The 19,162-nt window shown below is 34.8% G+C and overlaps 1 protein-coding gene across 9 annotated transcripts in view; it reads right to left on the reverse strand.

Moving 5' to 3' along the window:
- The window catches only part of CSNK1G3 (casein kinase 1 gamma 3), a 122,026-nt gene that overhangs the window by 33,747 nt on the left and 69,117 nt on the right, over positions 1–19,162 (reverse strand). For 5 of the 9 annotated variants that reach the window (XM_043912239.1, XM_043912240.1, XM_043912237.1 and 2 more), the window contains exons 7-9: positions 7,601–7,686; positions 7,402–7,486; positions 737–885 (exon numbers count right to left, since the gene is read on the reverse strand). In XM_043912239.1, the coding sequence (XP_043768174.1) occupies positions 737–885; positions 7,402–7,486; positions 7,601–7,686 (320 nt within the window). The remainder of the gene's footprint in view (positions 1–736; positions 886–7,401; positions 7,487–7,600; positions 7,687–19,162) is intronic. The other 4 variants (XM_043912241.1, XM_043912245.1, XM_043912238.1 and 1 more) reach the window with 1 other exon arrangement.

The raw sequence follows: 19,162 nt of genomic DNA on the forward strand, positions 1-19,162 counted from the left end.
CTCATTTGAAAAGACCCTGAGGCTGGGAAAGATTGAAGGTGGGAGAAGGGGATGACAGAGGATGAATGGTTGGATGGCATCACCAACTCAACGGACATAAGTCTGAGTAAACTCTGAGAGTTAGTGATGGACAGGGAAGCCTGGCATGCTGCAGTCCATGAGGTCGCAAAGAGTTGGACACGACTGAGCGACTGAACTAGACTATATGATAAAATATTACTCAGCCATAAAAAAGAATGGAATTCTGCCATTTGCAACAATGTGACTGGAACTATAGAGTATTATGCTTAGGAGAAATATACTCTTGTTATCATTAATATGTGGAGCCTAAAAAATAGAACAAACAAGTGAATATAACAAAAAAGGAACAGACTTAAAAATATAGAGAACAATCTTGTGGTTACCAGTGAGGAGAAAAAACCAAGGAGGGGCAAGACAAGAGTAGGGGATTGAGAGACACAAACTGCCATCTATAAAATAAATTAGCAAAAAGGATATACTGTACAGCACAGAAAAGTATAGATATTATTCTGTAATAACTTAAAATGGAGCATAATCTATAAAAATATTAAATCACTACGATGTTCACCTAAAACTTGTACTGTAAATCAACTATACTTCAAAATAAAAAATTATTTGTTCTCAATTCTTTTCAAATAAAGGATCTGTACTATGAAAATGAAGCTAAGTACTACAAATTATCTTTTGTTTTTCTTATACAGCCTGGAGTACTCACCAACTGTTTACCAATCCAGTCATATTCATAATCAAACATATATCCTTTTCGATCAAACAAGTCAGTAAAAAGTTTTCTTAGGTAGTCATAATCTGGTTTTTCAAAAAAATCTAGCCTTCTTACATAACGAAGATACGTTGCCATTTCTTCTAGAAAGAAAATAAAAATTACTCTGATTAAACTTTTCTATATACATTTTAATAGTAAAATTATAAATAGCTAAAAGGACAAGTGTTATAAGAACACATGAAAACGTAACAAGATTCTACTATCAGTGAAAATGTTATGAACTTAATAACAATGAAATTAAAAGGGTGAAAAGAAGGGAGGAAAGGAAACAGACAAAAGAAAAACCTGAGATTAAACAAGTATTATTTTTGCTTCAGTAGAAAAGGCTGAAGATTTTTTTAAGTAATATTTTTAATAGAAACCTTGGATAGCACTGAAGGTTGAAATAGGAAGTTCAACAATGCATAATCATTTAATCACAAAACACCATACTCAGCTCATGCTGTTAATACTGATGGGAGCCGATTTATACATGAAAGCATTTGCACTAGTTTGCTGGATTTCCTTCACAATCTGTGACACACACTAACTGACCAAAAGAGGATTCAAATACTTAACCTAGGCTAAATGGTATTCTACCCAACGAACCTAGCAACATCGAGCTAAAACAGATTCAGAAGAACAGTTTAATTATTCTCTTAATTTCTGGTCATAAAAGTTAAATTATTTGGTAATACATAAACCTTTGAATGGTATTATAATTCCCAAATGCATTAGAGATATGTATGTTTCAAAAGGTCATCTTTTCCAGAAGCAAAAGAAAGAAAAAGTCATAAAAATCAACAAGCAAAATGGTGATCAGTAAAACAGAGTTTCATCATGTGAGCACTGTAATAAGAGATGGTAGGTTATACCTAGCTGATCCAATTTATTCATGGCAGCTGATAAGAACAGGGTAACCCACAGCCTAAGAGGCGTGAAAGTAACACCAACCCAATTACATGGTGACTCTCCCAATATTCTACTTTCCAGCTAATCAGCTAATTACTTTGGCACTCCCATTTTTCCTGCAGAAATTTGTACAAGCTTCTTAATGCAGAGCCAATCTGCCTACCACTAAACTGTTTGGTACTATATTATCAAGTGATTTTTTTTTTAATCTTTCAGTTCTAGATGTGATAGCTAGAAAACAAAACATATAATTAAAGTTTGCTATCAATGAATAAAAAAAGCAAACTTTAAAAAGGGCTACCTGAGATTATGCTGCTGATACTTTTATAGTAATAATGCCAGCACTATACAAGAGAACCTGCAAATACTGAAGTGAGATATTAGGTTGACGAAAAAGTAACTGCGGTTCTGCACGGTTGAACACTGCCATTTGATATTGGAATACATTCTTAAATAAGTATGGTTATACATCATTTTAATGCACATTTCTCACTTTATTCTTTTTTGCTAATGACTAATTACTTGCTTTTTACTGTATACATATTTTAGACTACAGAAATTATGTTAGACAAAAAGCCAATTCAAGTGATTTTCTTATTTAAGTTCAAATTGGGTCATAGGCAGTGGAGACAACTCGCAACATTGACAACACATTTGGTGTTGGAAATACTAACAAAAACATACACCATGGTGGTGGTTCCAGAAGTTTTGCAAAGGAGACAAGAACCTTGAAGACGAGGAGCCCAGTGGCCGGCCATCAGAAGTTGACAACAAACAATTGAGAGCACCATCGAAGCTGATCGTCTTACAACTGACACGACAAACTGCCAAAAACCTCAAGGTCGACCATTCTATGGTCATTCAGCACTTGAAGCAAATTGGAAAGCTGAAAAAGCTCAATAAGTGGGTGTCTCATGAGCCAACCACAAGTCAAAAAAATCACTGTTTTAAAGTGCTGTCTTCTCTTATTCTACAACAACAAACCATTTCTCGATCAAATTGTAACATGTGATGAAAAGTGGATTTTATATGACAACCAGCTCAGTGGCTGGACCAAGACGAAGCTTCAAAGCACTTCTCAAAGCCAAACTTGCACCAAAAAAAGCTCAGTCACTGGCTGGTGGTCTGATGCTGGCTGGTCTGTTACACTGTAGGCTTTCTGAACCCTGGCAAAACCATTACATCTGAGAAGTATGCTCAGCAAACGGATGTACTGAAAACTGAAATGCCTGCAGCCAGCACTGGTCAATAAAAATGGCTCAATTCTTCTCCGTAACAATGCCTGACTGCACGTTGTACAACAAACGCTTCAAAGGTTCAAAGAACTGGGCTAAGAAGTTTTGCCTCATCTGCTATATTCACCTGACCTCTTGCCAATTGACAACCGCTTCTTTAAGCATCTCGATGACTTTTTGCAGGGAAAATGCTTCCACAATCAGCAGGAGGCAGAAAATGCTTTCCAAGACTTCATCAAATCTGGAAGCATGGATTTTTATGCTACAGAAATAAACTGAATTCTCTCTCGTGGGCAAAATTGTGTTGTCTGTAATGGTTCCTATTTTGATTAAAAAATATGTGTCAGAGCCTAGTTATAATGATTTAAAATTCATGGTCTGAAACCACAATGAATTTTGCAGCAACCTAACATAAGCTCCATCTTCTACCTTCAAGTTTGGTTCTCATTTACTGTTATTGCATAAATCACAATCCCCTTCATGGATCACAGCCTTGTCACGGCAGAGGGGCTTGCGTAACTCAAAGAAGCTATGAACCATGCCATGCCAGGCCACCCAAGACGGATGGGTCATGGTGACGAGTTCTCACAAAATGTGGTCCAACGGAAAAGGAAATGACAACCCACTCCAGTATTCTTGCCTGGAGAATCCCATGAACTATACGAAAAGGGAAAGATATATGATGCCAGAAGATGAGCCCTCCAAATCTGAAGGTGCCCAATATGCTACCGGGGAAGAGCAGAGGGCAATTACTAATAGCTCCAGAAAGAATGAAGCAGCTGGGCCAAAGTGGAAACGATGCTCAGTTACAGTTCTGTCTGCTGGTGAAAGTAAAGTAGATGCTGTAAAGAACAATACTGTAGCTAGGACACTGAAGCAACCTAGATGTCCATCGGCAGACAAATGGATAAGGAAGCTGTGGTACGTATACACAATGGAATATTACTCAGCTATAAAAAAAAGGACACGTGAGTCAATCCTAATGAGGTGGATGAAACTGGAGCCTATTATATAGAGCAAAGTAAGTCAGAAAGAGAAACACCAATACATTATTCTAATGCATGTATATGAAATTTAGAAAGATGGCAATGATGACCCCATATGCAAGACAGCAAAAGAGACACAGATGTAAAGAAAAAACTTTTGGACTCTGTGGGAGAAGGCGAGGGTGGGACAATTTGAGAGAATAGCATTGAAACGTGTATATTACCATATGAAAAATAGATGACCAGTTCAAGTTCAATGCATAAAGCAGGGCACTCAATGCTGGTGCTCTGGGACAACCCAGGGAGATGGGGTGCAGGGGGAGGTGGGGCAGGGGATTCAGGATGGGGGACACATGTACACCCATGACTGATTCATGTCAATGTATGGCAAAAACCACCACAATATTGTAAAGTAATTAGCCTCCAATTAAATAAATTAAAAAAAAAAAAAAGAGCAATGCTGCATAGGAACCTGGAATGTTAGGTCCATAAATCAAGGTAAACTGGACATGGTCAAGTAGGAGATCAAGAGTGAATATCAACATTTTAGCAATCAGTGAACTAAAATAGACAATAATTGGGTGAATTTAATTCAGATGGCCATTGTATCAACTACTGTGGGCAAGAATCCCTTAGAAGAAATGAAGTAGTCCTCATAGTCAATAAAAAAGAGTCTGAAATGCAGTATCTGGGTGCAATCTCAAAAATGACAGAATGATCCTGGTTTATCTCCAAGGCAAACCATTCAACATCTCAATAATTAAGTCTATACTCCAACCACTGATATGGAAGAAGCTGACTGGTTCTATGAAGATCAACAACACCTTCTAGAACTAACACCAAAAACAGATGTCCTTTTCATAATTAGGCTGTGTGTATATGTGCTCAGTCGTGTCTGACTCTTTGCAAGTCCACCCCAAGGACTGTAGCCTGCCAGGCTCCTCTGTTCATGGGATTTCTCAGGCAAGAATACTGGAGCGGGTTGCCATTTCCTTCTCCAGGGGATCTTCACAAGCCAGGGAAAGAACCCATGTCTCTTGAGTCTCCTACATTGGCAGGTGTGTTCTTTACCACTAGTGCCACTTGGAAAGCCCTTCATAATCTCAGGAACTGGAATGCAAAAGAAGAAAGTCAAGCGTTACCCACAATAATAGGCAATTTTGGCCTTGGAATACAAAATGAAGTTGGGCAAAGGTTAAAAGAATTTTGTCAAGGGAACACATTTAGTCATAGCAAACACCTTTTCCAACACAAGAGACGACTCTACATATGGACATCACCAAATGATCAACACCAAAATCAGACTGATTATATTCTCTGCAGCTGAAGACAGAGAAGCTCTATACCAGTAGCAAAAACAAGACCTGGAGCTGACTGTGGCTCAGATCATTAGCTTCTTATTGCAAAATTCAGGCTTAAATTGAAGAAAGTAGGGGAAACCACTAGACCTAAAGCAAATTCCTTATGATTATACAATGGAGACGAAGCATAGATTCAAGGTATTAGATTTACTAGAGAGAGTACCAGAAGAACTATGGATTGAGGTTTATAACACTGTACAGGAAACAGTGACTGAAACCATCCCAAAGAAAAATAAATGCAAGGAAACAAAGTGGTTGTCTGAGGAGGCTTAGGAAGCTAAGGAAAGCAGAGAAGTAAAAGGCAAGGGATAAAGGGGAAGATATACCCAACTGAATGCTAGCAAGGCTATGCTCAAAATCTTTCAAGCAAGGCTTCAGAAGTATGTAAACCAAGAACTTCCAGAAGTACAAGCTGGGTTTAGAAAAGGCAGAGGAACCAGAAATCAAGTTGCCAACACCTGCTGGATCATGGAGAAAGCAAGGGACTCCCAGAAAAGTATCTACTTCTGCTTTAGCCTTTGCCTGTGCAGATCACAACAAACTGTGGAAAACTGTTACAGAGATGGGAATACCAGACCACCTTAACCTGTCCCCTGAGAAAACCATATGTGGGTCAAGAAGCAACAGTTAGAACTGGACAGGAAACACTGGACTGGTTCAAAATTGAGAAAGGAGGATGACAAGGCTGAATATCGTCACCCTGCTTATTTAAATTCCATGCAGAGCACATCATGCAAATGCCAGGCTGGATGAGTCACAAGCTGGAATCAAGACTGCCAGGAGAAAGATCTACAACCTCAGCTGTGCAGATGATAACCACTCTAACAGCACAAAGTGAAGAGGAACTAAAGAGCCTGTGAGGAGGGTGTGAGATCAGAATGAAAAAGCTGTCTTAAAACGCAACATGCAAAAAACTAACGTCATGGCATCCAGTCGCATCACTTCATGTCAAATAGAACGGGAAAAAGTAGAAGCAGTGGCAGATTTTCTTTTCTTGGGCTCCAGAATCACTGTGGACAGTGACTGCAGCCATGAAATTAAAAGACATGTGCTCCTCGGAAGGAAAGCTATAACAAACCTAGCAGCTTGTTAAAAAGATGAGACATCACTTTGCTGACAAAGGTCCATACGGTCAAAGCTATGGTTTTTCCAGTAGTTATGTATGGATGTGAGAGTTGGACCATAAAGAAGGCTAAGTGTCAAAGAACTGATACTTTCGAACTGTGGCAGTGGTGAAGACTCTTGAGAGTACCGTGGATTGCAAGGAGACCAAAACAATCAATCCTAAACGAAAGCAACCCTGTTTATGCACTGGAGCTAAAGCTCTATATGTGGCCAACAGACGCAAAGAGCCGACTCACTGGAAAAGACCGGGATGCTGGGAAACACTGAAGGCAAGAGGAGAAGGGGGCGGCAGAGGATGAGATGGTTGGAAAGCATCACTGATACAATGGACATGAATGTGAACAAACTCCAGGACATCGTGGGAAACAGAGGAGCTTGGTATGCTACAATCCAATGGGTCGCAAAGAGTCGGAGATGACTTAGGGACTGAACAGCAACAACATATTATAACAGGTATTTTAACACATTACGGACACATTACTCTTATCCATTAATTAATTTAGAAATCTTAAGTAAATTTTTGTTGATTTCATGTGAGTTGCCAAAAAGCTACATGAGAGCAAAACTATCTTCATAAAATCAAAAATTAGCCTAAAAGTAGTAAGGTTAGTAGATTTTGCTGTTGGAAAACTAGACTACATCATATATCATATACCTCCTTTAAGATTGATACTGAGACTCAAATGACTAATACTGGACACCAAAAGTTTACAGTCAGTATTTCTGAGCAAATATTTCAACTTATTCAAAGTATGCTATTGAAGAAAATATTACTTTAGCTGGTACTGGTCAACACTGTTAGGATTTTTTTCCATTAATATCATCTTACAAAGCAAATACATAAATTGCCCCTGTGGTCTGTGTATCAAATGCTGACATCTTTTGAGTCGTATTTTTTAAGCATGAAAAAAGTACTTCTAAACTTAAGTAATGACGATTAACACTTACAGTTTTCTGTGTATAATAAGCACATGTATCAGTACAGCATTATTCATTACCTGGAAAATTTTCACATAACACTTCTATTGGTGTGGCTCGTTTTGTATCTCCAATTTTCTGATACCTCTCTTTTAATGTGTCAGCCTAAAACAAAGAAAAAACTCTTGAGAAGTAATTTTAAAATTAAATACTTGGAAAAAAGTATCTTAATAGATTAATAACTTATTAAATTCAATAAAGAAACACAAAAACAATTACCTTTAAACCTTGCCAAGGAAGACTCCCTCTCAGAAAATACATGAACATGTGACCTAAAGCTTCTAAGTCATCTCTTCTACTTTGTTCTGAAATATAAAAGAAACATAAATTTAATTTTCCTTTCCCAGTAAAGGATGCAAGAATGGAAAAATAATTTTGTCCTTACATGTAAATTAATTCCTGATAATTTCTCAAAGTTCAGCATATAAAATACAAATCTAATCATGTCTAAACAATAATGGGTTTACAGTAAAATTATCATGCATTTAAAAAACATGCCACTATGATTTTTCTACATGCTACTGGAGATTTATTTCTTTCCTTAAATATTAATATCTATTCCTACAAATAAGGTAAGGAGGAAAGGGTTCCATGATGAAAAACAGAGTCACTGTGTACTACAGCTCCATTTTATAAGATTTAGAACATATTAAAAATTTTGAAAATATGTAGAACTAACAATGTTTAACTTTCTTTAGTTCTCTATTTCCTAAACTTAAATGAGCACAAAAATTCCATCCCACATACCATACTCTCCATTAGTATTAAATACCATTAATACATTGCACAATATGTTTTTAAAAGCACTCGCGTTTGACGCATTCCAATGGTAGTAACTCGAGTCTCTGGCAGCACCAAAAATATGCTACCAGAACAAATTGCCACTTTCAAGTTTCTATTGTTCTAGTAACAAAATGTTGTATAGCATATAACTGAATGATATAATAACAGACCAAGACTCAGGGAGGTACTTACAAATATTTGCTGAGTGAACCTTTTTTTTTTTTTTTTTTTTCAATTTTTTTTGTCACTTGAGCTAAATGCTTAATTTTTGTTAGTATTTTAAAATAATACAAAAATGTTAACAGTAAGAGGAGATAATAATAGTTTAATAAGAGGATGTTCATGTGCAAGATGTTTCATCCAAATGAACACTAAGACTATCCAAGCAGTACTAAATGCTTTAGGAAAAGCAAACCTTTCAAAGGACGAATCTGAACTAGAGTAAAAGGGTAAAAAATGTTTTAATTTTTACTATGCAACCTTAGAATATTCTGTAATTGTCTTCTGAAACACCTGTTACAGTTTTAGTAAATATGTTTGTGTTTTTATTTAATCAACATCTATCCTCTCACCTTACAACATCACAGGAGAACAGAGGTCTCTGGCTCAACAGCCTCAGGGCCTTATCGTAATGGCTGCCACAAAACAGGCAATCAAGGCATACTACTTATATATAAGTGACTATATAAAAATATACTAGATTTGTCCCTATTAAATCTAGAGTATGTCTCTTTTCTATAACTATAGGGAAATATCTAGAAGAATAGGAATCAAATCATTAGTAATTAGGGATATGAAACTGGGGGACTAGAAAGGGTATTTCAACGGCTTACTTCATATGTTAAAAAATGTGATATAATGGGGATTTTTCCTTATATTTCATATTTTAACAATGTAAGCATATTTTATTTTTTAAAAAGCAAACTTTCAAAATAAGTAATATAGACTTAAAATTCTTCTAAAACCGATTAATGAAAGCAGGATATGAATAACATGAAAAAAGTCCAGTAATGACTTTTATAACTAAAATTTCACTTTACTAGACCCGAGGAGTCTTAAAGAATGAGAAGTCACAGAAAGAAAAAAAATACTATTTCTGAAGTCCCACTGAGAATCAGAATCACCTCTGAAGCTCTTAAGAATGTCAGATGAGTATAGCTAAGGCTGGATGTTGATTCTTTGGGTACGACATAGAGTAGAAGAATGTTTACTTAAAGTTTAGCAGATGATTCTGAAGTATAACCAGATTTGATAAGCACTAAAAACAAACTTCTTTTACTTATGTCTAATTTTACATATAATAAAATATACTTATTAAAGGGTACAGTTTGATAAATATTGGCCACACATACATATAAGTACTACCACAATCAATAAGTATTTCCAACCCTCCAAAAGATTCCCTTTTACGCCTTACCTGCTATGCTCCCCCTCCCCTGGCCTCAACCACGCACATGTTTTCTGTTACACTATAGAAGATTTGACTTTTTATAGAGTTTCACATGCATAGGATCATACAGTATGGACCATTGTGTCCAGATTATTTTGCTTTACTCCTGTTGCTGTAAGCTTTAATTAGGACCTCATTACTTTTTATTGCCAAAATCATTTATCTATTCGGCTACTGATGGTACCTTTGACTAACTTCCAGTTTTGAGTTATTGTAAATAAGGCCGTTAGGATCATTCTTGTGTAAGTCTTTGTGTGGACATATGTTTCCATTTCTCTCACATATCCAGGAGTGGGATTACTCCATTATATGGAAAGTGTAGGTTTGACTTTATAAGAAACTTATGCACTGTTTTCCAAAGGGTTTGTCCCATTTTATATTTCCACAAGCAATACATGAGACTTCAAGCTGCTCCAGAACCTATCATTCAGTATGGTCAATCTTTCATATTTAGCCACGCTAATGGCCATGAAGTATTACCTCACTGCGATTTGAGTTTCACTGATGACAACATTCTGAACATTGTTTCACATTGTTACTGGTCATTCACATATCTTTTTGTGACACGTTGAGATACTGTACCCATGTTTAAAAAAATTACATTATTTGTCTTATAATAAATCTTAAAGAGTTGTTTGTGTATTTTGGATGTAAGTCACTTTCAGATACAAGCTTTGCAAATACTTTCCCCCACACTGTAGCATGTTTTTTTCATTTGCTTAACAGTATCCTTCAAAGAACAGCAGTTTATATTTAGATGAAACCCAATTTATTGGACGTGTTTGTTGTTGTTTTATTGCTTATGCTTTTTTATGTCTTAACTAGAACATCTTTGACTACCCTAAGGTCACAAAGATTTTCTATTTTTCCTCCAAGAAATTCTATAGTTTTGGTTCTAACATTTAAATCTGTGAATCATTTGAAGTATTTTTCTCCTGTTTGCTTTTGTTGTAAGGGTTTAGATTCATTTTTTTCAATACTGATGCCCAGTTATTCTCACAAAGTTTCTTGAGAAGGCTGTCTTTTCCCCTTGGGTAACTTTTGCACTATCCTCAAAAATCAATTAAGCATCCATGTATGGGTCCATTTCAGAACTGTATTATGATTCAATTACCTATGTCTATACCAACACCACCCAAAATAAGTAAAAGAAAAGAATAATGATAAATTAGAAAACCAATAATGAGAAAATGGACAACCAGTAGAGAAAAACATTGAAATCAAAAGCTGGTTATTTGAAAAGTTGAATAAAATTAATCCTCTCATTAGGATAAAGGAAAGAACACAAATTACTATTATCTGGGGGCATCAGGACAGATCCTACAGACAGTAAAAGGATGATAAAGGAATGTTACAAACTAACATTAAGCCAATACATCCAACAACTTAGATGAAATGGACAAGTATTTTGAAAGCTATAAATTACCAAAATTACCTCAAGAAGAAGACAGCTTTATATTAAACAAAATTTAATTTATAATCTATAATCTCCAAATATAACTATGGGCCCAGAAATTATCACTAGTAAATTCAATAGAATTTACTAGAATTTACTAGAAACATTTAAGGAACAATACCATTTCTACACAAACTCTTTCAGAAAATAGAAGAGAAGGAAACCCCTCCCAACTTAATTCACTACCCCGTTACGAAAGCCAGACAAAGGTATAAACAAGCAAAGAAAACTACAGGAAATACCTTTCGTTTACACAGATGCAAAATCCTTAAAAAGAAAGTAAACCATGATGAAGTAGGGGTCATCCTATGACCTGAAGGTTGGTTTAACTTTCAAAAACCAATTGATATAATTATCCAACATTAAAAGAAGATATGAATCATAAGAACATCTCAAAAAATATAGAAAAAGTATTTGAGAAAAGCTAACATGCATTTATGATTAAAAAATTCTCAAATAAAAAAAGAAGGAAACTTCTTCATATTAAAAAAGGACCTCTATGAAAAAAACAAAAATTCTTATATGAGGAAAAGGCATCCCTAAGATCCAGAACAAAGCAAGGATGTTCACTCACATTTTCTATTATTCGATATTGTACTAGAAGTTCCTGTCAGTACAACAAAAGAAAGAGAAAAAATTGAAAGATATCCAGATTGTAACTGAAGAAGTGAAACTATTTTTCTCTTTCTTTCTACATATGACCACATATGTAGAAAATCCTAAGTAACCCAGACACAAAAAAAGGTGTTAGGACTAGTAAATGAGTTCTAGCAAGGATATATGATACAAGGTCAGTATATAAAAATTAACTGTATTCCTATACTAGAAATGAACAATCAGAAAATGAATGTGAACAGTAATAAAATTTCCAATAGCATCAGAAAACATGAAACGGGATAAATTTATCAAAATACTACAAAGTATTGCTTGTATTAATTATAGTATATGGTTTTAAAGACTAAATGCTAAGTGATACATAAAAACAGTGGGCCCACCATATCTATGGGTTTTGCCTCTGCGGATTCAACCAACCATGGACTGAAATATCTGTAAAAAATAATTCCAGAAAGTTCCAAAACGCAAAACTTCAACTTTCCAAGGGTTGGCAACTATTTACAAAGCATTTACATTGTATTAGTTATTATAAATAATCAAGAGATGATTTAAAGTATATGGGAGAATGTGTGTAGGTTATATGCAAATACTATGCAATTTTATACTAAGGGCTTGAGCATCCTTGGGTTTTTGGCATCCTCAGGGTCCTGGAGCCAATTTGTGGATACCAAGGGACAAGTATACTGAGCCCTACAGTAGGATTTTTACTAAGGAGAGGAACTGGTCATAAAGGCAATTCTCCACTGAATTCAATCCAAGGGGAGGTTTAGTTATCACAGTGACAATAAGTCAAGATCATAAGGTGATCTTGCCTACATGCTTGTCTCACAGAATAGTCTCATAACCTACAGAGTATTTAAAAATTCAAACCATAAATAGGAGCTATTAAAATAAACCTATTACCGAAACTCGGTCTGAAATATTCCTTACTCTGATAATTCCTTTCTTTCTGTTTTATCACCAACTGACAAATGTGAAAATAAATTTCACTGTGCAATAACAGAAGTCATGAAGAGGGCTTTCTCTTTTAAACACAGTAACTAAAGAATACCTCCTCTGGTCTTTAACAGTTGAGTTAGATGAAAAAAAATCTCCCAAAGGTAATTTGGCCTTTATTAAATCTTGTTCACAATCTTTAAATCAGTTAACTACAAAGGATTATTTGAAAATGGATGTTTCTGTCAAAGGCAGAATCTTTATTATAGGAACTCTTGTTTGAGCAACTAAAACATTAAAAAGTGACAATTTTCTTTACAATAGGTACCATTAACAACTTATTGTTATTTTAACAACTTATTGGCCAGAGACATTATTAATATTAATACATCTTCTGTAACCTGAACATTATTGACCAGTTTCAATATTCACTTAACTAACAAATCACTGGCCACAGCTGTTAGTTTCTGCAAAAATCTCCCAGTCAATAATGTGTTAAACACTGTTTGCAGATGACATGATCCTCTACATAGAAAACCCTAAAGACTCTACCAGAAAATTACTAGAACTAATCAATGAATATAGTAAAGTTGCAGGATATAAAATTAACACACAGAAATCCCTTGCATTCCTATATACTAACAATGAAAAAACAGAAAGAGAAATTAAGGAAACAATACCATTCACCATTGCAACAAAAAGAATAAAATACTTAGGAGTATATCTACCTAAAGAAACAAAAGACCTATACATAGAAAACTATAAAACACTGATGAAAGAAATCAAAGAGGACACAAACAGATGGAGAAACATACCGTGTTCATGGATTGGAAGAATCAATATTGTCAAAATGGCTATTCTACCCAAAGCAGTCTATAGATTCAATGCAATCCCTATCAAGCTACCAACGGTATTTTTCACAGAACTAGACCAAAGAATTTCACAATTTGTATGGAAATACAAAAAACCTCGAATAGCCAAAGTAATCTTGAGAAAGAAGAATGGAACTGGAGGAATCAACCTGCCTGACTTCAGACTCTACTACAAAGCCACAGTCATCAAGACAGTGTGGTACTGGCACAAAGACAGAAATATAGACCAATGGAACAGAATAGAAAGCCCAGAGATAAATCCACGAACCTATGGACACCTTATCTTTGACAAAGGAGGCAAGGATATACAATGGAAAAAAGACAACCTCTTTAACAAGTGGTGCTGGGAAAACTGGTCAACCACTTGTAAAAGAATGAAACTAGAACACTTTCTAACACCATACACAAAAATAAACTCAAAATGGATTAAAGATCTAAATGTAAGACCAGAAACTATAAAACTCCTAGAGGAGAACATAGGCAAAACACTCTCCGACATAAATCACAGCAAGATCCTCTATGACCCACCTCCCAGAATATTGGAAATAAAAGCAAAACTAAACAAATGGGATCTAATGAAACTTAAAAGCTTTTGCACTACAAAGGAAACTATAAGTAAGGTGAAAAGACAGCCCTCAGATTGGGAGAAAATAATAGCAAATGAAGAAACAGACAAAGGATTAATCTCAAAAATATACAAGCAACTCCTGCAGCTCAATTCCAGAAAAATAAATGACCCAATCAAAAAATGGGCCAAAGAACTAAACAGACATTTCTCCAAAGAAGACATACAGATGGCTAACAAACACATGAAAAGGTGCTCAACATCACTCATTATTAGAGAAATGCAAATCAAAACCACAATGAGGTACCATTACACGCCAGTCAGGATGGCTGCTATCCAAAAGACTACAAGCAATAAATGCTGGAGAGGGTGTGGAGAAAAGGGAACCCTCTTACACTGTTGGTGGGAATGCAAACTAGTACAGCCGCTATGGAAAACAGTGTGGAGATTCCTTAAAAAACTGGAAATAGAACTGCCATATGACCCAGCAATCCCACTTTTGGGCATACACACTGAGGAAACCAGATCTGAAAGAGACACGTGCACCCCAATGTTCATCGCAGCACTGTTTATAATAGCCAGGACATGGAAGCAACCTAGATGCCCATCAGCAGATGAATGGATAAGGAAACTGTGGTACATATACACCATGGAATATTACTCAGCTGTCAAAAAGAATTCATTTGAATCAGTCCTAATGAGATGGATGAAACTGGAGCCCATTATACAGAGTGAAGTAAGCCAGAAAGATAAAGAACATTACAGCATACTAACACATATATATGGAATTTAGAAAGATGATAACGATAACCCTATATGCAAAACAGAAAAAGAGACACAGAAATACAGAACAGACTTTTGAACTCTGTGGGAGAATGTGAGGGTGGGATGTTTCAAAAGAACAGCATGTATACTATCTATGGTGAAACAGATCACCAGCCCAGGTGGGATGCATGAGACAAGTGCTCGGGCCTGGTGCACTGGGAAGACCCAGAGGAATCGGGTGGAGAGGGAGGTGGGAGGGGGGATCGGGATTGGGAATACATGTAAATCCATGGCTGATTCATGTCAATGTATGACATAACCCACTGAAATGTTGTGAAGTAATTAGCCTCCAACTAATAAAAAAATTATAAAAAAAAATAAAATAATGTGTTAAACAGGTTCTCCAATAAATTTAAAAGTTATGTAAAGAATCAAATTAAAATTCTGCTCTTCAGGAATATATGCATCACATAAAGTAACACAACCGACACATATTACAAACCTAGTTGTGTCAGTGCTTCATACAGATGATCTTTTAAAATTACAGATATACTCGAAGTGTCAGTAATCCCCCAATAAAGAAATTAAGGCTCAGAATGATTGTCACTAGCTCAGAACTATGCAGAATTTCAGATCATGTGCCTGTACTTTTTTTCATTTCAGAAAACAAGGTAGAGTCAACCAATTAATCAAACGCTTATTAGAAATCTCTACAATGCTTTTCTATTTAAAAATTCTACTCTTGCAACTCAACATTATTTTCCTCTTTTTAAAACTGACTTATTACCTAGCATTATTTCCATTGCAACTGAATTTCTATTCAATTTTCAACAGAAAAATACCACCCCAAGATATCAAAAGCCCCACTAAAAGGTAGGAAACTCTCTAATATATGCACATGTATTTCCAAAAATAAATTTATTACTGCATTTCCCTGAAAAAATAAAAAATGAGGCTAAAAACATGTTAAACTAAATACAAGCATGACAAGAGAGCTGAACAACAAAAAATCTCACCAAAGAAAGTTTATTCTTTATATGTAAAATAAAACCAAACTATAAAAACAAAAATCACTACAAGCAAATAAAGTTTCACTTTATATCTCCTTCTAAAAGGTTTAAAGTTATTTTTCCTTGGCAACTCATAAAAGAAAAAAAACCCAAAACTCTTTCACAAGATTCACTGAGCTTATTCACATTTTTCAGAATCACATAACTGAGCTTCTTAGAAATGAAAACACAAACTCAAAAGAAAAAAGACAAACATAATTATGCAAGACAATTCTCAGCAACAACCCACTAATCCAAATGCCTTATCTAGCAATATCAAAAACTCAGAAAGAAAAAATACGTTTTCTGAGCAATGGAACTCAAAATATGCATACATGTGATTCCACAAAAAGTCCTCTTAAAAATCTAGTCATCTTAATTTAGATATAATTCCAATAAGTTTGGCTATCAGGTTACAAGAAGCAAAACAAAAGATGAGAAAGTGCTGCCAGAAGTAGGTGTACTACATATAATAACAAAAAGTAATCAAAAATATAGTTGATGGGGTAAAAACCTGTTTAAAAAAAAAACACTGCTTCAAGACCTACACTGTATGGTAGTGGCTAAGGAATAGACAAATAGATCAACGAACAGAATAGAGAGCCCAGAAATAGACTCTCATTAACACAGTCAACTGATCTTTGACAAAGGAGCAAAGGCAGTACAATGGAGCAAAGATAAGTCTTTTTAACAAATGGTGCTAAGACAGCTGAACATTCATATGTAGAAAAATGAATCGAGACAGAACTTACACTGTTCACTATTCAAATTAACTAAAATAGATAAGAGACCTAAACATGAAACACAAAATTACAAAGTTCTTAGAAGATAACACAGGAGAAAATCTAGATGACCTTGGGTTTGGTGATAGATAACTTTTAAGATGTAATACTATAAGCACAATATATGAAAGAAATAACTGATAAACTTGACTTCATTAAAATTAAAACTTCTGCTCTACAAAAACTACCATCAAGAGAATAAAAGGATAAGCCACAGACTGGGAGAAAATATTTGCAAAAGACACATCTCAAAAAAAAAAAAAAAAGACACATCTCATAAAAAACTGTTATCCAAAAGAGACAAACAACCCTTAAAATTCAACAATAAGAATATAACCAAATTGATTAAAATGGACCAAAGACCTTAATAGACACCTCACCACAGAAGATACACAGATGACAAATAAGCATATCAAAAGATGCTCCACATCACATGTCACCAGGAAATGCAAATTAAAACAAGATAACACTACAGACCTATTAGACTGGTATAAATCCAGAACACTAACAATATCAAATGCTAGTGAGAATGCAGAGCAGTAAGAATTCTCATTCATTGGTAGTTGGAATACAAAATGGTAGCCACTTTGGAAGGCAATTTGGGGGTTTCTTACAAAACTAAACATACTCATACCACATGTTTGAAGCAACTGAGCTTTTTTATATTTACACAAAGGAGTTGAAAACCTTACGTCATACAAAAACTACACAAGGATGTTCATATCAGTTTTAGTCATAATTGCTAAAACTTGAAAGCAATGAAGAGGTCCTTCAGTAGACAAATGGATAAATAATCTGTGTTATCTCCAGACAGTGGAAAATTATTCAACTTTAAATGAAATGAGTTATCAAGCCATGAAAAAACATGAAGGAAAATTAACTACATATTACTAAGTGAAAGAAGCCAATCTGAAAAGGTTATATACTGTATGATTCCAACTATACAGAATCTGGAAAAGGCGGAACTATGCAGACAGGTAAAAGACCAGTGGTTGTCAGTGGCTGGAGAGAGGAAGGGATTAAGTGGAGCATAGAGGATGCTTAGAAAGTGAAACTAACCTGTAGGATACTACAGGTAGATACATGTCATTATAAATTTGTCCAAAACCACAAAATACATAACAACAAGAGTGAACCCCAAAGTAAACTACGGACTCCTGGCAATAATGATGCATCAGTGTGGATTCATCAATTATCAAAAATGTACCACTTTGGTGTGATAGTATTACAGTGAGCACATGTGGAGGCAGGGTAAAAAGGAAACCTCTACTTTCTGCCTAATTTTGCTGTGAATTTAAAACTGCTCTAAAAATTAATGTTATTTTTTAAAAATACAAAACTATTTAAATGCACTTTAAAAAAAAAAAAGTCCTGCCCAAAGGCAAAAGTCACCTTAAAGTCTGAAAAAAATAATAATAATAAATAAATGCACTTTTTCTAAGCTTATTTAAATATACATCCTAACACTCTCCAAGTGACCTTGAGGGTATCACTTTAGAACAATAATCATACAAAAATTATGACACTGAAATATCAAGAAAACACCAATTAGGTTTATTATACTTTGTTCCAAAAAGCAAGGAATTGTGCAGTATATTTTTAAACTGTTAAAATGTAACTGAAAAATGAAAACACGAGCTTTTAAACTGTTAAAAAGCTGTTTGGGGAGGCTCCAGCAATAGGTCTCAGGATTTGGGGCAATTAGCTGGAAATTATACACATCACATCACAGAACAAAAAAATTATGATTTTTGTAACACCATAATTCTGTGATTCTCTCTCTCACATTCTGAGCACTTTCCACTGAGGGAATTAAAATACCATTCTTCTTTGGAACACAGATTCTTCTTAACAATTACAAAGCAACTGGCAACTTATTCCTCAAATCCTACTCTTTTTACTCATGAATACTCAATAATATTTAAAAATAAAAGACAAGTTTATTTCAAGACACTTACTAAAGAGAAATACATAGTATTTACTTAATTTCAAATGACTCCAATAAGGCAAAAAAGAACAAAAAGTAATCCAAAGGAAGATTATAAAATGAGGCTCAAAGCACTTGAGAAAAAAAATCTTTAAAAATTATTAAAAAGAAAATACTTGATGAGATGCAATTAAAAATAATTCAAGCTGATAGTACTAAAGAATGCTTCCATTAAAGCAAACAAAGGAAATCAACATTTGTCACATGCAGCTTAATTGAGATTTCATCTTGATCAGTGACTTCAGCAAGTACAAGAAAAATATTATACAAATGAATCACTGTATCTTCCTTCTAGACATAAATCTTCTAATTAAGATCAATAGACATACACCACAGAAATAAAGATACTAAAGTCTATAAATGTGATCTTAACACTATTCCTCCATATTATATTAAGGGACAACTTTTTCCTTTTTGAATCTGATACAGTGTCCACCTCTGCAAAAGAAAAATACATATAAACCTGAAAAAATGTTCCTCTGACCAAATTCTCTATTTTGAAAAGTTCACGTATGTAAGCC

Source organism: Cervus elaphus, chromosome 9, assembly GCF_910594005.1.
Source record: "Cervus elaphus chromosome 9, mCerEla1.1, whole genome shotgun sequence".
Taxonomy (NCBI): Eukaryota; Metazoa; Chordata; class Mammalia; order Artiodactyla; family Cervidae; genus Cervus; species Cervus elaphus.